The sequence below is a fragment of the Schistocerca cancellata genome, chromosome 9 (assembly GCF_023864275.1).
Source record: "Schistocerca cancellata isolate TAMUIC-IGC-003103 chromosome 9, iqSchCanc2.1, whole genome shotgun sequence".
Classification (NCBI taxonomy): domain Eukaryota; kingdom Metazoa; phylum Arthropoda; class Insecta; order Orthoptera; family Acrididae; genus Schistocerca; species Schistocerca cancellata.
In genome coordinates this window covers 410,820,719-410,845,699 of record NC_064634.1, presented here as the reverse complement: position 1 = coordinate 410,845,699, position 24,981 = coordinate 410,820,719, and the positions used below count along the sequence as shown (strand labels likewise).

Sequence of the window (24,981 nt, the reverse complement as noted above, 5' to 3'; positions counted from 1 at the left end):
TTTCACAATACATGACGTTCTTGCTCTTAAATATAAGAAACCTTTCCATGTTATAAGCCAATAAAATGAAACATGAAGCTAACTCTAAAGAAATAAATCTGTGAGGTTTTATTTTTCTTATCCGTGAGGATAACACTCACTCACTGTGTACCAGTAATAAATCTATACGTAATAATATTATAAGGAACACTTATTAATGGTGTAACAAAATAATAGAACAATTGTATGTAATGAGTAGAAAGTGACAACCTGGAGAATGAGATATAAGAAAATACACTAACCTATGTAATAATGCAATTAGGGACAAAATTAACATCAACAGGAAATTTAATAAAAAGGCAATTATGTGCAATGAAATATGTCTAAATTGCATACTATAATAGAAAACGATAAAGCGACATCTTTAGCTTGTACACAGGGATAAGTAATGCAACAGGACATTGTGGGTTGAGTCCTATTCCTCTTTCTGAAGAACTGTTGCTTCAGCTAAAGATGTTTGTGATGTTGAAACAAAGTGGGGGGGCGGGGGGGGTCAAATACTGACAGACCTACTGTCCCTACAGAGACGGCATATGAGGAAAGATGAAGCCACAGTGCACGGAGGCCAGGAGAATGACTACAGCGGAGTCCTGATAATGCGAACCCTGATAATCCGAATGTTCGGTTAATGTGAAGATGAAAAAATGTTAGTCTAAGTATGGAAAACTGTGCAGTAAACTGCTGCGCGCGCACGCACGCACGCACGCACATTTACACATTACAGTAAACATGTATTAGAAAAATTGGCAAGAAAACATTAGGTTTAAACAATGCATAAAATTGAACGAAAAGCTTACTAAAATACAGTGGACATTTTATCCCTACTTTTTCGATTACAAAAACTCTGTCATTGTTTTTTGGCATAATGAAGACAGTCTGTTATATGACGCATAGTTGCGCCATTGTCTCAAACATCAAATCAGCAGGTGAAGTAGTGGGCTGTTGCTCCAAATAGCATAGTGCAAGGTCAAGGGCTTCTGCTGCGTCACTGTGTGGTACCAGCTCTCCTTTGTCACTTTCAGGCTCATTGTCACTACCATCACAGTGGTCCACTTCTTCCTGTCTTGAGTCACAGCAACTAAATCTGTGTCAGTAAGGTTCTCCACACATGCCCCATCCACTCATCCATGTCTCTTTCACTAGCTTCTTCACATCCACGGATTGTATCATTTGTAGTAGATTTTCCTCTTCATTTTCAACTATGTTGTCTTGAAATTCAAGACATGTCCACAGTTTCCTCCACGCTTTTCTCAGAGTACTTTGACATATTCTGCCATGCCTCAGCAGCCCAATAAACAACATCCTTCACATTGGTCTTTTTATTTTGTCCACTAAACAAATGCTATTATCTTGGATCAGCATTCTTAAAAATTGTTTTCTGTAAATAGGTTTTAATGTTTGCAGTACACCCTGGTCCATCAGCTGTAGAAGTGGTGTAACATTCGGCAGCAAAAACTTTGCCACAATTTCTCCATCACAATTCCTCAGTGCTGGGGTGAGATGGCGCGTTATGAATCAAAATGATTGCATCGGGGGACAAATGATTTTCCTTAGAAAACCGTCGAGCAGAGGAACGAACTGGCCGTGAAACCATTCTTTGAACAGCTTTCCATCCATCCATCCATCCATGCTTTTTTCTGGTTGTGAAGGCGGCATTCTTCCATGTAATAGAACACCAAAATATCTGGGCGTGACACTCGATAGAACATTGAGCTATAAACAACACCTTGTAAACACTGCTGAAAAAGTCAGAACTAGAAACAACATTGTCCAAAAGCTTTGTGGCACTAGTTGGGGGTCCACTGCCTCCGTTCTGCGTAGCTCTGCACTAGGACTTGTCTATTCTGCAGCAGAGTACTGTTCCCCAATATGGTTAAATAGTGCTCACATCAAGATCGTGGATGCAGTCTTGAACCAAACGATGAGGATTATCTCTGGAACAATCAGGTCAACTCCTGTCCAATGGCTGCCTGTATTGAGCCATATCCCGCCGCCACATTTGCGCAGAGAACACGCACTTGTCAGGGAGTGTCGAAAAATCCAAAATAGCCCAGATCTTCCTATCCACACCGTGAGTAATGGAATTGAGCAAAACAGACTGAAATCCAGACACCCCCTCTCGCAAGTGCCAAAGATCTGGTAAAGAACGCTTTTATTCTTGAGGACCGCTGGAGAGAAGAATGGGAGGAAAAGACACCGCCTCAGGTTAACACCTTATTGGGAACATCTAACAGACCTCGGGGCTTTGACTTGCCCCGCAAAATCTGGTCTACCCTTAACAGGATCAGGACAAGCCACGGCCGTTGTGCGGACTCCTTGTACAAATGGAGCATAGTGCCATCACCACAGTGCGACTGCGGCGCTGACAGGCAGACAATTCACCATATCGTGGTAGAATGCCCTCTGAGGGCCTACCCTGGACCAACAAGGGACTTCATGAATGCGACTAACAGTGCAATCGATTATATTTCTAACCTAGATGTATGTTTGTGATATTGTAACTGTTTTTTGTGTTATGTACTTTTAGATTTTTCATATGTGATTTGTACTTGCCATACGCTAAATAAATAAAATAAATCTGGTTGTGATAATATATGGGCAGGTACTTCATGTTGCAGTTTTTAAAAGCTCTGGGCCTAGCAGATTTGCTGATCAGCATTAAAGGCAGCTTGTGATTACCAGCAGCATTGCTGCACACTAATAAAGTCACACAATCATAGCACATTTTAAAACCTGGAGCATGGTGGTCCACTTTTGATGCCAGGCTTTTTGTTGGCAATGCCCTAAAATTAAGGCCAGTCTCGTCAGCATTATAAATTTGTTGGGGATAATACTTTCCGTCTCTTATTTTTTCGAACTCACCCAAGTATTCCCTCGCTGCATCATGGTCAGAAGAAAGCTTCTCTCTGTAAATTGTTAGCTGACTGATTCGATGACTCTTTTTAATCTGTCCAACTAACCCGTACTCGCACTAAGAGACTTACCACCATTAATTAACTTGTTCAGGTAAACAGCCTTCTCCTGAACCAGTGCTCCACTTAAAGGAGTTCCCCTTTCTCTTTCTTGCATCACCCAACGGAAAAGATCTTCATCCACTGTATCCTACTGGGACTTTCAAAGTCTGCCGAATTTTCGATTGTTTTCCCGAAGACGTTGCACAGGATTGTTCAAGTTTCACTCAGTTTTTCTTTCAATAACAAACGGTTGCTTTACCACACCCAGTTCTGTTACCAGTTTAGATACATTCTCACCATTGTCTATGCACTTCGAAGCATTCAGTTTTTCTTTGAGAGTTAACATTGTATGTGTCCGTTTACTCATGACGAAAGTACGTAAACTGCTACACCTGAACGAGTACAGTACAACTGTTACACGTGCCAGCAATCTATAACTAACATAACCAAGCACTTTGTGAGCCAACTGGCAGTGCACTGACCTCAGTCACTACAAAGGTCTCAACAATGCACAACAACAAGGGCAGGGAGCGAGAGTGAGCCATTGCTCCCACACTTGTTCCCATTTGTTACCATGGTGTACCTACTTATCTGCCTGGTATACTTCAGTCTAGAAACTCGTCGCCATAATTTCAGCTAATCCGAACAAGGTCCGGTCCCAATTAGTTCAGATCAGCGGGATTCTACTGTAGTTCCTAGGCAACTGATACACAGCCCACAGACAGAAGAGGTGCACAGAGAAAACAAGATAATGGAATCTCTTTGGAGAAAAACGAATGATTTTTTTATTGTAATGTATGAAAGTTTTTGTATTATTGAGACTGGCAGCACTCGTTTGAGTTCTTATAGGCAAAGAATGTATTAATGTCATGTGACTGACCTGTAAATGCATTGGTATAAGCCATTAGTTGGAAAGCATTAGCAATTTCCTGCAGCAGAGAAGATGAGTCTGAAGTGCACACTGTTGTGGCACAGCATAGCTGGTCCACAAAATTCTACACAGTGACCAGAACTATAGTCAAGCCAGATTTGTCATTAAAAATAAAAAACATTATGTAATCCTTTAACAGAACATTGTGGCCATACAGAAGGCTAGTGAAGTAGTACTGGGTGATACCAAAAAGGTGTTTACAGAGTTACAAAATCGAGAGACAAAAAAGCCCCACCTCCTCCCTTCTTCAAGAAACAGAATTTATATTTGTGGGAAGATGGCTGTAACACTGAGCACTTTAATTTAGATGACTAATACAGCCTCTGTAGATCAATCTGTAAACAATCTTAGAATCACTACTTTTCACGTTACTTGTGACTATGTATCTAGCAGAAACAATAACATACCGAAAAGCACTTCACACAATTGGCATAGCTGAATCTCAAAAACAACATATGATCACATATGGCAAGGCGTGTCAAAAAAGGTCTTCACTGAAATTTTCTGTCATTTCTGAACACCTCACCCTAGCAAGAGATTTTACATCTATATAAAGTTGCTTTTAAACTAGCATTTGCTTCCCATAAGGCAATCTTAATCAACAAGAACAAAACAATACACAAGATAATGGTACAAGTGAATTTTTTTTTACATACAAAAGCTCCAATCATCAGTGAGATTCAATAAAGAATTATTTTTTACTGGCCTTAATTTCAACAACCCATGAATAATGGGCTCACCACGACAGGATGGAGTGACTTGACTGCCGTAACAATACAGCCAGCCATACTATATGTTCAGCTATGATGGAGGTATATATGGGGAGAGGCCATACTAACCTATGGTTCCTGAACAGGGGCAGGCAGCTGGCTTTTTAGTAGTCACAGGGGCAACCACCTGGTGGATCTAGCTTTGTAACATTAGCCAATATGGCCTTGTTGTGGTGGTACTGCAAAAGACAAAGTAAGGGGAGAAACTACAGCCATTACATTCCCTGACAAAGTCCATCTCTACTGTATGGCTTAATTTTTGTAGCATTCTATGGGTAAAATATTCCAGAGGTAAAAATGTGGGTAATGAGGTGGTGGACTAAAGATGATGTCACCAAGTAAAACCGAACCGTCATTCAATGGGTAGGACCGTGAAATGCCAGCTCCCTTAATCGGATAGGTAGTTTACAGAATTTAATTAATGAGATATGGTTAAGTTGAAGATAGATACACTGGGAATTAAACAAGTTGGTGACAAAAAGAAGAGCAATTGAGGTGAGCACAGAGGTTTCAATACAAAATCAAAGAACAACTAATGAGGGAATAAGGCGAATAAGAAAATAAGAATGTGGTGAAGGTACTATGAATAGCATAAAAAATGTATTATTGTGGCCAAGATATACAAAACCGACACACCAAAGAAGAACAAGTTTTATACACCAACTAGCTTTGAAAACAAGCTGAAAGAATGTATGCTGAATAACATTATTTATGTAATTACGTGAGAGGGTAATTTAATCATGATGAAAGACTGGAATTCAACAATAGGAAAAAGGAAGAGATGGAGAAGTATTATACATGAATTAGATGAAAGAATGAAAGACACTGTCTGGCAGTATTTTTCATGGAGACATTTACTTTAACTACAGTGTATGAAAGACAACAGATTTCGAAACCAGATTTTAAGCTGGAAGACATTTCATGGGCGGATGTGGACTCTAAGTAATTGGTTATGAAATGGAGATTAAAACAAACAAAACTGCAAAATGGTTGAAAATTACGGAGATAGAACATTGACTAGTTTAAAGAATCGGAGGTTGCAGCGAGTTTCAGAACTGACAAACGGAAACAGAACACAAATGGGTAGTTTTAAGATATGAAATAGTAAAGATATCAGAGGCTCAAATACGTGCCAAAAAACTGCTAAAAAACGAGACTGACAGAAATCCAAAACGGCTAAACAGGAACAAGTAAAGGAAATATGCAAAGGTGTAGCATGTATGACTCGGGGAAAACTGGGTACTGCCTGAAAGAAAATTAAGAGAGACCGCAGGAGAAAAGCAGCTGCACAAATATCAAGAGCTCATATGACAAGCCAGTACTAACCAAAGAAGGGAAACCTGAAAGGTGGAAGGGAAAAAAGGCCACAGAAGGTAAACGAACTTTAAAGCGAAATTATAGAAAAGGACAGAGTACAAAAGATGAGATGCGAGACGATATACGGCAAGAACAACTTAACGGAGCACTGGAATACACAACTCCCCTTGAATGGATGGCATTCCCCAAAATTATGGAGACCCTGGTGAGCACAATAAGATACACGTTAAATATCTGCAGACTTCAAGAAAAATACAATAATGTCAATACCCAAAAGGTAATTGCTGACAGTTGTGAATATTACAGAATTATTACTTTTAAAAAATGGAAAATCTAGGACAGAATGACATTATGGAAAGAACAGATTACTGCTCACCATAGAAAGGAGACGCTGAGTTGCAGACACATCAACAAAACGACTGTTCTATATTTGGGCTTTTAGCCAAGCGGCCTTCTTCCAAAGTAGAAAACACACACACCACCTTCTTTGGCTGCTATGGCTGGACTGCATACAGAAACTTCTAACATGTGTGTGGTAAAGGATGGAAGTAGGAGGTGGAGGACTGAAGGTAGGACCGAAGCATGAGTCAATAGGCTGGTTCAAATGTATGTAGGTTGCAGTAGTTATTCAGAGAAGGGGATTACACAGGATTCGTTAGTGTTGAGAACTCAATCATGTCAGTCTTGTGACTTTGAATATCACAACAACAAAAATTCAGTAACAATTGTTGCCTATTTCACTACTGTAAGTCATTTCTTCAAATACATGAAGTAGCTTACACTGAGCATTTCCTTCGAACACTCCCACAGATCGTAACAGTCAGTTCTACTTCAAATACTGTTAACAATTTCTCTCTAATCCACCGTTTCCTGTAGTCAAAATTACAACAATCTTGTTGGTTTTCAACTGCACTGAACTCTTAGCACACGCATAGGAGGCAACAGTATGTATGTCTAGAATAACTAAACCATAACAAAAAATGTCTGAAGGGTATGAAACAAAATTCCTAACTGAATTCCTGGTTTTTCTTTTTACTTCAGATATGTCTACCAATCATTTCCACTAACCAACTGGACCCATGAGAACAAATGTAGCTAATGCCAAATACACACAAAATAAGAACTGTAGGATAATTAAAGTAGAACAAACAATGTTTTGGAGATTGACAGGATATTCTGAACAGAAACTGGATGTATATATGAAAACTATAAATATGTAACATTACTGGACACAGCCTAAAATATATTAGCAAGAGTGCTGAATGGAAAAGTGCACAGAAAATTTCTAATGGGAATACCAGTGTGGTTTTCAACCGAACATACACACTTCAGACAAGCTGCTTGTCCTTACACATACAAAGGAAAACATTGTGTAGATATGATGCACAGCAGCACCTATTAGTAGTCGATTCTTGACAGTCTTCTAATAATCTTTTAGGAGCAAACAGTTAAAGAGGTACTATAAACTGCATGTCTGGGACAAGAAGGTTAGTGACGTTGCAAAAGCAGGACAGAAATGGTTCAAATGGCTCTGAGCACTATGGGACTTAGCTGCTGAGGTCATTAGTCCCCTAGAACTTAGAACTACTTAAACCTAACTAGCCTAAGGACATCACACACATCCATGCCCGAGGCAGGATTCAAACCTGAGACAGCAGGACAGAGGCAAAAGTGAAGGCAAATGACAAAAATGTCAAGTGCATTTAACTTTACAGCTAGAGTGAAACCAGATGATACATCATGCAATGTCAAGTTGAAGAAGACAGCATAAACCAATTAAAAAACAATATTGTGTTCTGATATAGATTATATTGCAACTGTGGCTAGAAATGTGAACACCCTTAACCCTTTAACTGCTCTGGACGTGTTAACACACACGCCTTTGTACCTGTCTCTGTGTGCTCTGAACGTGTTTATGAGCACCACCAGTCCTCCTATGCGCAGACACGTTCAGAGAACGAGGTAGAAGGACTGGTTGCACGCGTTAACACATTCCGAGTACCAGGTAGGAAGACTGGTGGCACACGTAAACACATTCAGAGTACATGGTAGAAGGACAGGTGGCGCGTGTAAACACATTCAGAACACACAGGGACAGGTACAAAGGCACACACGTCAACACGTCCAAAGCACCATAAATAAGAAAATACATAAGATACTGACATAGTTTAAGGCCAGAACACCACCAGATGACATAAGAGCCTCAAACAATTCCATTACAGGTTTCAGCTGCTTTAATTATCTAGGTGTTCATTTAGTTGCAGCTTATATGTTGGTTACAACATGTGGAGAGAGTGGCAGATAACATTATGCCTGAGAGAATAATTACAGATAGGTAACATTCCACTCGGAGGGAGGGGGTGCTGATCAATGGGTACGTGGATGGATCTCATGTCAGTTGACCTATTCACGACACGTTCTATATCGTCGTCATGAATATCATCTATGCAATTGGATGGAAGACAAAAGTAGTGAACAAATGTATGGAGGTGAACCGATGAAGCAGTCAGGGCCCATCAGCAACTAAAGTGGTGGTGGTGGTAGACGGGTATATAACGCAAAATGCAAAATTCATAAATGACATCATCTATCACTGTGCAGGTAAGTGCGAGTACAGTTATTATAGCTGTCCTCTAACATCAGACTAATCTCTCAGCTGTGCGCTCCAAGTTTCTCCCAGCATATACAATGTTCAAATAACTTACAGGAAGCAGACAGGTGACATCGTCAACAACTGCCGATACTTTTGAGAGGTACACACCCTATTCTTTTCAAGGCAAAGCTGCAGCATAAACATGCTATGCAAGGCAATTTATAACCATAAATAACAGAACAATTCTGGAAAGAAACAAACAAGTGCACACACGCACACACAATCTCAGAAGTTATCAATTGTGTAAATTAACAATCAATAGGTAAGGTAGCATTAATTCTGTCTCTGTTTTATGGCACACCCCAACGTAACATTAACTTCCACCTGACCAACACACCAACGTACTTACCCACCTCCATCGTGAAAAGAATATTAGGGTAGATTGAATTCACATTTCTAGAAAGTCGTTCAAATTCTCACTGACATAATGCCAGACAACAGAAGTATCGTCTACATATATGAAATAAACCTACAGGTTTCAAAACTGCCCACTCGAAGGCATGTTCCTTGAACTCTCCATAAACTAGCAATAATCGGCGACAACAGACTTCCCACCGTAACTTTTATCTGTCTGCTTATAGTACCAATCATCGTATACAAAGTAAGCGGGAGTCAGCATGTCAAAATGAGTTCCCGATTCAACACCAGACCTAACCTCAATTAACTAACAAATAAGACCAAGGAATATGACTGGAGACAGAGACCACTTCAAAACTATGGTCATTCCAACTCATTCTTCAGGCTCAACAGAGGCCCAAGTCGTTTTGCTACACGGTATATTGGAGCACCAGTGTTACAATCAGTCTAAGAGCAATCCATCCTCGCTGAGGTCCATAAGGAAGGGATTCCTCTTACACTAACTGTGAATGACTTTGTAAGCAGTAGGAAGTTTTAATAAAGTCTCTGTCTACACTTGTGTTTCTCTGATTCGTTACGGTTAATTGGTGTTGAATTAAGAATCAATTTCAACATGTGTTTATGTCCAGTTACTTACAGGAAGGTGGAGTCGCAATCGGAAGCTCTACATGTTACTTACAGAGGCCCCAAAAAAATGTACTCTCTCTTGGTCAGGCTCTATAGAGATATCAATATTGTCTTTCAATTTGAGTAACAAGTGTGTTGTTGTATAGTCTTCGACTCAACGGATGTTAGCACTTTTATCTCGGTACTGAGAAAACAAGATGGCTGGAGCATGCTCGACATTCGAGCAATGAAGATGTATTGTGAAGTGGTTTTTCAAGTTTCATATTGCCATTGAAGTGCAATGTCAGTTGAGGCAGGAGTATGAAACAGAACCGCCAACCCGCCTAATGATTAAACGCATCATTGACAAGTTTGAATTTCATGGAATTATTTGTGATATTTAGAGAGGAAGATCGGAAGACAGCGTACAGCTACAAGTCCTGCTTCATCGGCTCTCGTGTTGGAAATATTTGCCAATTCACCACAGAAGTCTGCTATGCAATGTGCATATGAAGTGGGGATTAGCAGTACAAGTGTACGAAGAATTCTGAAAGCTGCAAAGTGGAAAGTTTACATTCCACGATTACCGCACCTGATTAATGATGACGATCCTGATCGCCGAAAGCAATTTTGCGAATGGTATCAGCAAATGGTAAACTGATGAACAATTTGTGGCAAAGGTAGTGTAGAGGCACAATTTAAACTTAATGGAACCATGAACTGGCATAATGTGTGAACTGGGCACCGGAAAATCTGCACGTTTATGTGGACAAATTGGGGGGTTCATGTATGTTGTGGACTATCATCTATGGGCTTAATAGGACCCTTTTTCTTTGATGCTGCTGTCACTGGAGACTTGTACCTGGAAATGTTACATCAATTTTGCCAAGTATACGTGCACTTTATTGAAGGGATTTAGAGGTCTTCTACCAACAGGTTGGGGCACCACCACACTACCACCTAGCTGTACGTGCTTTCCTGGATGACAGTTTTCTGTGGCACTCGATTGGCCGAAGAGGGCCCATTGAGTTTCCTTCACAGTCACCAGATGTAACACCTATGGACTTTTACTTGTGGGGAACTGTGAAAGATAACGTCCATTGATATAAGTCATGCATGCTGGAGGAACTTCGCCATGAGATTGCAGAGACATGTGCAGCGATCTCCACTGTAAAACTGTCTGATGTAGTTGCAGCAACCGCTCGCCATTCCGTTGTGTTTATAGCCACCAACGGTGAATATTTTTAACACTTAAAGTAACCATGTGCTACACTGAAGGTTGCACAACATGTGTGATCAATCACTAAATTTTAAATAAATACATAAGTAATGTTTTTCGTTCCTTCAATTGTGTATACATTTCTCTGGTGGACTCTGTATTTTGCCTGTGTTTCTGGAATAGCTAAAGGAACTTGCCTTGGAGTTCATGGCTTTGAAACCCGCGTTTTCAGATACACATATGAAACTTTTGTCGTTTGGCCTCATGGCAGTGAGAATTTGAATGTCACAGTGAGAATTTGAACAACTTTCTGGAACAGCTGAATTCAAAGCACCTGAATATTTTTTTTCACTGAGGTCACCCTTGATATGTTGGTTAGGAAGAAAGCTGATGGTACACTGGGGCTGATGGTACACTGGGACATGCCATTTATAGGAAGCCACTTCACACCGACAGATCTACAGGCCAATAGTTGTTACTATCTGGTTCAATGTGAAGGGTGACTTCATAGCTTAGTTCACAGATCCTAATTCATATCAGACCCTGTGAGTGTCAGCCGAATTTGTCCATTTTGAGGTCACCTTCCATCAGAATGGTTGCAGTGAAAGATCATATAAGAATTGCATTATTGATCAACAGTGCAATGGGTGTGTAATGACAATACCAAGGTGGCATGTAAGCCCACAGTCTTCTAGCCTAATGCAACGAGCATTTCCAAGAGGATTTGTCGTAAGTTGCAGAAACATTATGTGAAATCTGTTCATCCACCATGTAAGATTAGATTCAAATGGCTCTGAGAACTATGGGACTTAACATCTATGGTCATCAGTCCCCTAGAACTTAGAACTACTTAAACCTAACTAACCTAAGGACAGCACACAACACCCAGCCATCACGAGGCAGAGAAAATCCCTGACCCCGCCGGGAATCGAACCCGGGCGTGGGAAGAGAGAACGCTACCGCACGACCACGAGATGCGGGCTGTAAGATTAGGATTTTTATGTTCTGTTAAGGATTATCTCTGTTTGTGTAAGGCGGGTGTCTACCGTATTCTTTGCAGTTTTAGTATGTCATTAGTCAGAATATCAAAGCTGCGGAGAATCGATGTAATGAGCTTAAGTGTCACACATGCTTACAATGGCTGAGCAAATCTGGTATTGCAGAACTTTTGTCTTGGCACCAGTCATTCTATCACACAGAACATGGGAGATTCTGGCATGCACTTCCCACTATTGGGGTGGCGTTCTGGAACCAGTTGGGATTAAATTAGCACGTAACTTTAAAAACAGATATGGAGGTCTCCGTTTAATTTCTGTCTCGAATCCTGCTCTCTCCCCTTGTCAGAGGCACAAAGTTAATGCAATCTTACCCATTAATGATTAATTTTTGAAATAGGTAACTTCAGACGTTAGTTGTCTTTAGTTGTGTGATCGTGTTAGTGTTCACAGCCTGTGTGTGTGTGTGTGTGTGTGTGTGTGTGTGTGTGTGTGTGTGTGTGTGTACTCCAAAACTGTTGAATGGCAAAAGTCCTCCGAGGTGAGGGCTGAGCAGGGAGTGGTCCAATTCCGTCAGATTCTACTTGTTTGTATCAGTGTTAGCAACATTACACTCAATTAGATTATTATACTCCAAAGAAATACCTGTTTAAAATAATTCTGCCCTCACAAAGTCCACAAAACTAACAAAATTAAAAGGAATTACTATGCCTGTTTTAAACTTCTTCCATTCTTCGTTTCAATTTGTAACATTTTTCTTTTCTGGTTGTGATTTGGTTTGTGTGTAAGTCAGTATCCCATTATTATTTCACTGGTTTCTCAAGCTTTCAATTTATTCAGGTCACACTGCTCTCAGTTCTTTACCGATTACTTTATTCTGGCTTGTGGTAAGCAGCCTATCTGACACACACACACACACACACACACACACACACACACACACACACACACACACACACACAACCCTATTTCTTTTGTGATATGTCAGGAGAGAAATAATGAACATTATTTGCTTTTGGTAGTGGCATTCTCTAAAAATAAATCTTAGGTGAAATTTGATACAATCACCTACAGTTACAGTAATTTTGAAAAATCTAAACACGTAGTCCAGTTGTTTTAGGTACTGTTATCAATACTGGCGAAAAAGCTAGAAGAAAAAAAAATGCAACATATCATGACTAACAGTAAACAATACCTCCTTACACAGAAATGAGTCTTATAAATACACTGTCACGTACTTTATGAATGTTAACTGTTATTAACTAGATACATAAAATATTGCAGTTACTTACCCATGCCCACAAAATCTACTATTTTGTCGTAATTTCCAGCTTGGACAGCAGGTTCCCGGAACCTGGCAGAAAAGTCATCACCCACACTGGATGCTCTACCAGTCTTGTCAACCACTGGGGAAACTCTTGGCACAGATGCACCTGTTTCATCACTGGAAATTTGTGCATCATTCTCCAGTGGAGATGACAGGTCATTTACTGCATCAGAACCTGATGCTTCCTCACCATCTAATAGAAGCAGCTGTTCATTCACCTCAAAACCAAATGTCAATTCCACTGGTGCTGAGTCTCCATAGTTTGTTCCACTATCATCATCATTCATAATGATCACTGGTGGACGAGGGCAGCTTACAGATGACACTTTCCTGCTCGCCGACCTATGTTTTGCTGGAGGTGGCACTGTACTTTGACTTACAGGTGTGGGATAAATACAAGGTGTAGGAGACATCTCATGATTTTGAGTCACTGATGAGATGGTATGTTGTTCAGGCTGTGGACTGGGGTTATAATTGGAGGTAGGTTTTGCTTCTTGTGAAGCACTGTCTTGACACGAAGATTTTTGGGAGGATGGGCAAGATTGGTTCTGCAATGGATTAGATTGAAGCACAGTTGGTAACACTGTATTCAACACTTTTGTATCTTGCACTGCTGTAGGCACTTGATTAGGCAAACACACTCCTGCTGCAGGTGAGTTTGCCTGCTGTCCTTGAGGCAGTGAATCACAGTTACCAGATACTGAACTCTGCAAAGGAGCAGCTTGCTGACAAGGAAGTTTACCGAGTTTCCGTTCTGCTTTATCACACACCAAGCTCTCCTCCAGTGACGGATATTCACTGTCAAGTAAAATGTTTACGGGATGTTCTGGTGGTTTCACATGGGTTTTAGGGTTAGACTCTACTTCAGCTGAGTAAGGAGGCACTAATTTGAAATCTGTAGTTGTGTTCGTCATAGCATCCTTTTTCGTACGAGAATCAGGGATGGGGTTTAAAAATTTGGCAGAAGGTTCAACAGGATCCATGTCTTGATTCACACTAGATGCTGGAGAAGTATCGTCACCAGATGTTGAACTATTTGGGGCATTGGTGCTTGCATTGCTGTGACTACTGTTAGCACTGCTAGAGTTTGGTGAGGCAGGATTGTTACCCAATTTTGAGCCACTAACTGGGGGAGCTCCAATATTGACTTTGGGTCCAGTTATAAATTGTGGATTACTGCTAGGAGTACTTGTGGAAGAAGTCGTCGGAGGAGATATAACAACTCCTTTAGGAACAGACACTGCTGGCCACTTACTATTACCAAAACCAACGCCCCCGTAAACACCTTGTGATGTGGTAACGTTTACAGACGCCATTTTTGCAATGTCTGCATACGACGCCTGAGGTGTTGAGCCACTGGATGTCGATGTTTGGTCCAATGTGGGACGCGCAGTTGTAGAAGACACTGGTAGTGAATGGACACTGTCTAAGTCACTACTGTCAGACTTATCTGATGGTGGTACACTGGAAGTCGACTTTCGACGGCAGTGTTCAGGTGAACGTGGACGACGGTACTGATAAAGCACAACACTGCCACCACTATCATCAGCTGTTCTGTCATGTGGAGGGAAGCCACTGTTACCATTGAATGTCTTTTTCTGGTGGTATCCACTTTCACGATTTCCTTGACACACTGCTGGATACTGAGTTGTGTTATACTGCCCCCCACCAGAACGTCTCCCATCGTCAGCAAACAACGTTACACCAGACGAAGGGTTACTCCGAATACCACTGCTACTACGTCGTTTCTTCCGACGCTTCTTGCTTTCAAACACACAGAATCCCGTTTCTTCACCAGTTCCTGAAACACTGCCACTAGCTGGTGCTGGTGTCGCATCGCGTTCAGGTCTGCGCCTATCATCACTCACTGGTCCCCTACGTTTGCGTCCACCACCTGGATGAGACGAGGAACTGTCATCTGTGGAGGAAACAGCAACCTCGTTACAGGAATATTGATGGTCTTCTGGTCCCCACGAGCGTCTGTCTACTCCAGAAGTACGGCCAACTGAATCAATTTCTTGTAAAGTTTGTTTCTTCATTCGACGTTGGACTGAAATGTTTTCTGCATGAAGACCACCTGATTCTGGACCAGCTGTCAGATCCTCTATCTTCCTGTTAGATATTTCTTCCATGCTGTTTGACTTCTTTAGTTTGGATTCAGTGCTTTTGTCAACAGTAGGACCATTCCGATGTTCTTTGGGAATCTGTTTGCTACTTCTAGTACCTTTCGCTGGTTTCTCTTCATCCTCGTCAATTATTATACTGCTGTTGGCACTTTTCTGTTCTTTCCTTGGCTTTGTTCCAGCAACTATCTCATCCTTACGGAGATTATTACGTTGCTGCTTGTTGTTAAAGTTAAGAGGACCATTACTGTGAGATGAACTTTTCGCTTTTCCTTTGCCTTCTGTATCAGACTCTATGAACTTAATAAGTGTGTCCAGATCTCTATCACCTCGATACCCTTCAATGTTATGTGACATGATGAAGTTGCTCTCATTATTTGTCTGTGGAAAAAAGAAAACTTAAGTTACCACAGAGAATACCAATATTGCAGCACACTAGTATATATTCTCTCTCTCTCTCTCTCTCTCTCTCTCTCTCTCTCTCACAACACACACACACACACACACACACACACACACACACACACACACACAAACACACACACACACCTCTAGGGAAAGTAATATTTACTGCTGAATATATAACTTCTCAAAATTGTCAAAGAAAGCTGTTCAACAATGGAATTTTAACACACATTATGGTTAAGGCAAGGTAAAACAGAAAAATTATGTTCTCGGATTTTTATCCCATTATAAAATGTGCAATTTTCTCAGTAAAGTGATATAGAAACGAATTATGAACTAACATGCACTATATTTTATTAGTTTTTTCCTCTAGAGAATGTTTCTATGAGGGGTCACTCATAATAATGCAACAGTTTTTTCTGTAAGCGGCTTGATTTTATTTAGGATCCAAATGCACCAGACTAGTCCCCACTCTCTTGGCTACAAAAATCCCATTTTTCAACATAATAACTGTTCAATGTGATGGCCTTTTGTCACCTACGCTCGCATGGTACCACTCCACTAGTCAATAACGAAGCCTATGTCTTGCTTCACCAATAACCTCACCATCATTCACATACTGCTTTCCACAGAGTGCATCGTTCACTGTGTCAAGCAGATGGAAGTCTGAAGATGCGAGACCTGGACTGTAAGGTGAATGAGAAAAAACAAGCCAATGAAATTTGTGAACTGCTCTAGGGTTCGCAGACTTGGGTGAGGTCTTGCGTTTTCACGGAGAAGCAGACTCACTTGGGTTTTTTACGGCGACAAACACAAAAACGTCAGTTCTTCACTTTCTTGAGGTTAGGCCAATACACTTCACAGTTGATTGTTGCACCACGAGGGAAGACGTCAAACACAGTTAGATCCTCCAGCGTCCCACAAGACTGTCACTATTTTACCAGCTGAGAGTGCAACTCTGAACTTTTTCTCTGGGAGGAGAGGTGGTGTGACACACACCATGGATTATCATTTTGTTTCCTGTGACAATGTTCAACAAAACATTGTCACAATTAGCCTTGTAACAACGCAAGTAATTCTGAACAGGCGATCCTTCATTGCTCTTTATGGTCTTCTATTAATCGGCAAGCGACCCAATGAGCACATACCTTTGAGTATCCGAACTGGTGCACAACTGTTGCAGCACTAAAACCAGAGAGATCCAGTTGTACAGTAAGATGTTAGATCATGATCAGTCTACCATCTCTAATGAGAGCATCGGCACATTCCAACATTGCAGAAGTTAGAACAGCTGTGACCAGCTGGCCAACAAACTTGTGCAACTATGCTTCAATGATTGTAAGATGCCATACCCAATGACTCCCCAAATATTTGTTCACAGACAGGTCACCACAGATATTCTGCAAGTGCCTATGAATATCTGCAGTGCTTGGAAAGCACATCTGTTACTGACAACATTTTGAAGGCTACATATAGTGCCCCCACCTATCTGAATTTCATCAAACTATGGAGACTGAAGAGGGAATTTCCACACTGTCCCACAACACATTCTGCATTTTTTAAACCAAAACTGGCCTAGAAAACATATGTTTGAGTATTTACTGAACACCCCTTGCAGGTGTTTCCAAGTGTTAAAAATTTTACATGCTTTACGTCAAGATCAAAGGAAGTCATTTTTTGTATAGTAGACTGTGGATTGCAGTATCACAAAGGAAGAATTGCCTCTTTCTATTGGCAGCACTGTAGCTTTTAATAAATATTTTGTATTTATAGGAGGGCCAACATTTTTCTCCAGAAAAGCAAAGATTTAAGCAAAGATTTTAACAAACATCATTTTGAATGAAAATTTGATCCACAAATGAAAGGGCATTTGTTACACCCAAGTCCTTAGTTGACTGGAATTAAGAAGCACAGAATACTGTAGTAGCCACTTGAGCCTTACAGTGGAAAGATTACAAATCTTCATGTTGGTCACATCCAGAATAGCATAGGTACCAATCCAAGGAAGTTTAAAGTGATTTTTTAAAACAAATTTTTCTGAAGGTGAAACCATAAGGAGTAAGTCGACAAACTTATTTATGGACTACAACAATACCGTAGGATGGTCATTACATGTAACACTGCTTTGTTCAGAATGAGGTATTCAGTATTAGATTCTTCCACAAAGTGTTTGATGATATGGCAAAGCATTTGATAACAAATCACAGATGACAAACTGATACATCACAGCCTAGATTCGTGGTGCTACTATTCCAAGACCCAGTACTCAACTGAACATATCATACTGCCACAAACATTTCATCCCAGCAGCAGTCATTGAATTCAAAGGCCCACTTACAGAGGCATGGCATATCCTGAAGTGTTTAAATATCTACATTGGCAGACCCGCAAACCAAAACAGTCTTCCAACAGTCTCATATGGACTCACATTCCTAAAATTGTTTCTGCTGGGACACTAAAATGGGGGGGGTCTGTGATGCAGTTACTGATTTTAATGATAGCAACATTGGTATTGTGAAAGTGCTATATGAGAATTAATTCTGCCATAAACAGGACCGAGGAACTTCTACAGATGGACAAGGTACACATCAATAAAGAATAATATGCAGCAAAAAATGCAGGATGCTACCAGATGAGTTGAAGATTAAGCATGCATAGCATGTATTCACTAAGTTTTAGCCATCTCAAATTTAAGTAGCTGCTTTTGAAAAATTGAGTTTTTCTTTAAATCTCAAGTACAGTATTCAAAGTCTCAAGAAGTTTAACACCCCCCCCTCCCCCCCCCACACACACAGGAGGGAGGGGGGGGGAGAGAGAGAGAGAGAGAGAGAGAGAGAGAGAGAGAGAGAGAGAGAGAGAAGGGAGGGGGGCGTAGAAAAATAGCATATTTTAAATACAAATGGAATTATTTTGGATTAAGTACAAAAAATTATCAAAAATTTAACTCACAGTTGAAGTATATTTCCCATTAACCAGTGGTTGAAATGCAATAATTTTACTACAGTACACTAACAATATAACATGTAATGTGCAGTAAGCTTTATAGCCACTGCTACAGCTGTATCTTAAATACAGCATTATCTCAGTTCAAAACCATATCTGATATTAAACCAGGCTAGAAAATGGCCCATCCTGTAGAAAAGAATTTGATATAATAAAACATTCGCAGATGGGTGTTATGCTTCAGTCAGTTGATGATGAGACTAATATTTCCCATAATTTGAATGCAAGCCTAACAGCTGTTGAAATATCACCGTTAAAATTTCAACGAATTAGTGCAAGGGAAACCAAAGGCCACATAAAGCAAAAAATACATCACACTGAAGGTGCAATTAAGAAAATTGCAGCAGTTGGAGGATTTGATCCCAGTGAACTGGAGCCACTATACATAAAGCAAGCGATGCTTGACTTGTTTAGGTTACAGTCAGCTGATCCAACTATTGAAAGAAAAATTACATACTTCAAACCATAATGAGGAAATTCAAATTTTGACCTTAGTTCCCCAAAGCTAGTCTATCAGAAAAAACTACAGAAGAATTGTGTGTTGCAGAAAGAATGGTAAGAAGGGCTAGAAAGTTAAAAGCTGAACAGGGAATATTGGCACAGCCCACAGGTAAATGTGGGGAAAAACGTTATGAAGGCAAAAGGAAGAACTCAGCCAGATTTGTCCAGATAATAAGGACTATATTCCTGTTCGACTATATGGAGGAAATGTTCAAAAACACAAGTACTTGTTACTGAGCATCTTAAAAGTTTGTTTACTGTAATAAAAATGGACCGGAAATTGGATTCTCCAAATTTTGTGAATTAAGGTCAAAGAAGTGTGAGACTAGGTGCAGCTGATTCACATTCAGTGTGCACATAATACATCATCAGAATGTGAAACTAATGTTCGTGCACAGTCCAATTAAGAAACGCTACAAGATTTTGCTACGTAAAACTGTAATTTCGAGAAAGAGGCTGCATGCTTCACAACTGTGAAATAGTCCAGCAACATAAGCTCTAAAGGAATATTTGGAAAGTGTTTTTGCAGATACTGATCCTGAAGATCCAATTTAGTTTAAATAATGGATTCACACTGATATGAGATACACGTGAAACCATTTGGCCCTTTCTACTCACCACTATATTGCAAAGCATCATAGCAAGAAGTTGCAATTGACTAAAGACAGCTACAAATCAAGAGAATTGATTAAATTAATGGATTTTGCTGAAAATTATAAATTATTCTTTTACTATCTAAGATGCAGTTCGAGGATTTCATTGGGAAAATAGCCCACTTATGTTACATCTATTTGTCATTTACTACAATGATAATGAAATAAAAAAGCATCAGCTACTGTATAATTAGTGATTGCCTAACATGATACAGTTGCAGTGCATGTGTTCTTAACTTACTTGATCATATCCCTGAAATGCATTTTCACAGACATTAAGCATATTCATTATTTTAGTGATGGTTCTGCTACCTCGTACAAATATTTTAAGAACTTTCTAAATCTCTGCCATCATAAAAAAAATGGTTCAAATGGCTCTGAGGACTATGGGACTTAACATCTATGGTCATCAGTCCCCTAGAACTTAGAACTACTTAAACCTAACTAACCTAAGGACATCACACAAGACCCAGTCATCACGAGGCAGAGAAAATCCCTGACCCCGCCGGAATCGAACCCAGGTGCGGGAAGCGATAATGCTACCGCACGACCACGAGCTGCGGACATCATCAAAAAGATTTTGGCATTACTGCGGAATGTTTCTTTCTTTCTTTTTTCCAGAACAAGCCCTGGGAAATCACCATGTGATGGAATTGGGGGCGCAGTTAAGCATTTAGCAGGAAGTGCTATCCTTCAGCGTCCAATTGAAAACCAAATCTCAATGTCAACTCACCTATCTGAATATCGCAAAGCAATCTGCATGACACTGAATTTATTTGTATCAAAAAAGAAATTATTGAAGATGAAAAATCAATGAAGAAAAACATTTTGAGGCTGGATGTAACCTTGCTTGTGACAAGAGAGCGTCACAATTTTGTGCCAATCGATGAAAAGCAACTTCAGATTCGTAGCGTATCTAATGAAACATTATCCTGCAAACGCTGACCAAAATGCTAAAGTTACTTCTAAACATGTTCCCATTATACTGAACCATTATGTTGCTTGTATTTATGATGAAGAATGGTGGATAGGAAGTATCTGTAACATTTCATATGAAGGAAAAGATGCCTTCATTAATTTACTGCATCCTCATGGAAATGCTCAACTGTTTCATTGGCCTGTTGACGAGACATATGCTGGATTCCAAAACAACAGATAATTGCAGCCGTTCCACTTCCAGCTCCATGAATGATGGGGCAGGAATATAGTTTGCCAGAAGTAATAGTTTTGGAAGACAGCAACAAATTTAAAGCATTCATCAACTGAAGAATTCTGCATCATGGTTTGGAAACCATAAAGAGACCCAAACAAGGCTTGGGAACCTGCTAGACACCCACATTCAGGCTTGGGAACCTGTAGTAAAGAAACCCACCTGTGGCTGACCTTGCCTGACTATAGGGCATTGCCCCTTAGTAATGGGGTTGCTAGTCAATGCAGTTGGTAGTAGTGGCATAGCCACCATAGACGAAAATGGAAATAAGTATTTCTGTTAAAAAGAAATTTCCTCTATTGACTGGTGGTTAATGAACGTAATGTGGCGTCTATTTTGAGATGTGTGACTTTAAACACTGCTGTAATTTAGTACATTCACATTTTTAGCCAATTTATAGGATGGTAGCACAGTAATTAAACACACAAGCTGGGCTCTGATTTGTGACATACCTATCAGCCCCATTGACAACAGTTTGACAAAAGACCAAGTACATAGTTCCCTTTCCCCAATACTTATGACTTGTAATCTGTGGATTAAATTTGTTGCAACACGATTTGTTGCCCACTTTGAACTGAGATTATGCCAAAAGCATTGATTTCTGAACTTTACTTGCATCATTTGTGTGTTGAGCACAAAAAAGTTTTACAACTATGTCCAGAAGCAAGGGGCTACCTCTTTTAGATTAGGAACAGTGACATACCGAACTTTAAAATTTCTTCGAGACTCTTTAGTCTCCAAAAAAGTGGTCTTTACAAAAATGGCTCCAATACCTCAACCAAGCTACAGGTGAACTTTTCAGAACTTCATGTAGGTCTCTCAGGTACAGACATTATAAGAATCACCAAAATTGAAGATTGTCAAGCTGCAAGCACGTTCTAAATAAGAACATTTGACACAGAATGATCCATTAACAAAAGTTAAAGGCTTAGCCACAGCCTGGGGGATGTTTCCAGCTGTGGCTAAGCCATGTCTCCGCAGTACCCTTTCTTTCAGGAGTGCTAGTTCTGCAAGGTTCGCAGGAGAGCTTCTGGAAAGTTTGGAAGGTACGAGACGAGATACTGGCAGAAGTAAAGCTGTGAGGAGCGGGCGTGAGTCGTGCTTGGGTAGCTCAGATGGTAGAGCACTTGCCCGCGAAAGGCAAAGGTCCCGAGTTCGAGTCTCGGTCGGGCACACAGTTTTAATCTGCCAGGAAGTTTCAGTTTACATAGAATTTCTTAAGAATCCACACACTTATTCCCAAGCTTCTTAACCACCAAAAACACACACAAATAACCATCCTGTCTGTCCTTTTGTAGCACATTTCAAAGTGTCAACTGAACACATCCGAGCTCAGATATATCACCAACTTCAATGCATCAGAGTTTCCTATTCTTAATGAAAGACAACATTCTTGAGCATCTTAAATCTACACCCATCCCCCCCCCCCTCCCGAAAGCTTCCTGTTTTCATTGATGAGTTCTCTCTTTACACTATCCCACAGAACATGCTTCTGAGCCCTATAACACAAACTCTCCCAAAACCCCTTGACAGCCTCCTAACAACCTTTCACTGTCAAAGTAACCAATTATCAACATTAGCCATAGCTGCTTCACCTTTACACACCAGAACACTTAACACACAATAGTGTGACGGCACTGGGAATCAATACAGAGTCATCACAAGTCAACATTAGTTGCAGAGTAGAGGCATTCTGCAACTAATTCAAAGGCAAAAAATTTTAGTAACACTGACTAATGCATACCTGAAGAGGTGTTCCACATTAGCAAAGATGAACAACTGGTTACAGGTATGAACTTCATAGCCCATTTTTTTGGACATTTTTTCTTTTTTGGTCCATACTATCATCTTGTAAAATATGGAAGCAGAGCCCTTGCAGTAGAAGAGACTTGTTTCGCAGTATTGGAGATCAAGTGCTCACAGCTCTCAAGCTATGCATTTTAGAGCCCTTGATTACTAGACTTTTTGCTTCGAACAATCTTTCTTCTCGCATCTCTTAAATATCAGCCATTCCTCCTAGGACACACTGTGTGTATTTCTTGCAGAGTAACAAATACACCCCGAGACCAGGTTCTTCCTGGACACAGTTTGAGGACATTATTATTATTATTATTCTTTCTTTCTTTCTTTCCTCAGACGTTATGTCTGGTCAAAAATGGAAAGTGACGCGGACCTTGATCAAGCGTGACTTCCTTTTAACTGTACGGTATATGTTATATTGCATTTAGGAACTTTTGGGTGATTGAACATGTATCAATAATTACGGATTTCTGTAGTTGTATATATAAGTTTGGATGCAGCTATATTGCATTGATGTACTGGTGGATACTGTGTGGTATGACTCCTGTAGTTGATAGTATAATTTGGTATAATGTCAACTTTATCCTGATGCCACATGTCCTTGACTTCCTCAGCCAGTTGGATGTATTTTTCAATTTTTTCTCCTGTTTTCTTTTGTATATTTGTTGTATTTGGTATGGATATTTCGATTAGTTGTGTTAATTTCTTCTTTTTATTGGTGAGTATGATGTCAGGTTTGTTATGTGGTGTTGTTTTATCTGTTATAATGGTTCTGTTCCAGTATCATTTGTATTCATCATTCTCCAGTACATTTTGTGGTGCATACTTGTATGTGGGAACATATTCTTTTATAAGCTTATGTTGTAAGGCAAGCTGTTGATGTATTATTTTTGCTACATTGTCATGTCTTCTGGGGTATTCTGTATTTGCTAGTATTGTACATTCGCTTGTGATGTGATCTACTGTTTCTATTTGTTGTTTGCAAAGTCTGCATTTATCTGTTGTGGTGTTGGGATCTTTAATAATATGCTTGCTGTAATATCTGGTGTTTATTGTTTGATCCTGTATTGCAATCATGAATCCTTCCGTCTCACTGTATATATTGCCTTTTCTTAGCCATGTGTTGGATGTGTCTTGATCGATGTGTGGCTGTGTTAGATGATACGGGTGCTTGCCATGTAGTGTTTTCATTTTCCAATTTACTTTCTTGTATCTGTTGATGTTATGTGATCTAAAGGGCTGTAGAAGTGGTTATGAAATTGCAGTGGTGTAGCCGATGTATTTATATGAGTGATTGCTTTGTGTATTTTGATAGTTTCTGCTCGTTCTAGAAAGAATTTTCTTAAATTGTCTACCTGTCCATAACGTAGGTTTTTTATGTCGATGAATCCCCTTCCTCCTTCCTTTCTGCTTAATGTGAATCTTTCTGTTGGTGAATGTATGTGATGTATTCTATATTTGTGGCATTGTGAACGTGTAAGTGTATCGAGTGCTTCTAGGTCTGTGTTACTCCATTTCACTACTCCAAATGAGTAGGTCAATATTGGTATAGCATAAGTATTTATAGCTTTTGTCTTGTTTCTTGCTGTCAATTCTGTTTGCAGTATTTTTGTTAGTCTTTGTCTATATTTTTCTTTTAGTTCTTCTTTAATATTTGTATTATCTATTCCTATTTTTTGTCTGTATCCAATATTTATAGGCATCTGTTTTTTCCATTGCTTCTATGCAGTCGCTGTGGTTATACAATCTGTAATCTTCTTGTTTAGTGTGTTTTCCCTTAACTATGCTATTTTTCTTACATTTGTCTGTTCCAAAAGCCATATTCATATCATTGCTGAATACTTTTGTTATCTTTAGTAATTGGTTGAGTTGTTGATTTGTTGCTGCCAGTAGTTTTAGATCATCCATGTATAGCAAATGTGGGTATGTTCCATTAATATTGTATCCATAATTTGTATTATTTAGCATGTTGGATAGTGGGTTCAGAGCAAGGCAGAACCAGAAAGGACTTCATGAGTCTCCTTGGTATACTCCACACTTCATCTGTATTGGCTGTGATGTGATATTATTTGAATTTGTTTGGATATTAAGTGTGATTTTCCCATTTTTCATTACTAT

General features: G+C 39.8%; 1 protein-coding gene across 3 annotated transcripts in view; it reads right to left on the bottom strand.

Moving 5' to 3' along the window:
• The window catches only part of LOC126100135 (mucin-19), a 529,587-nt gene that overhangs the window by 9,573 nt on the left and 495,033 nt on the right, over positions 1-24,981 (bottom strand). For all 3 annotated transcript variants that reach the window (XM_049910669.1, XM_049910670.1, XM_049910671.1), the window contains one exon: positions 13,134-15,672. In XM_049910669.1, the coding sequence (XP_049766626.1) occupies positions 13,134-15,672 (2,539 nt within the window). The remainder of the gene's footprint in view (positions 1-13,133; positions 15,673-24,981) is intronic.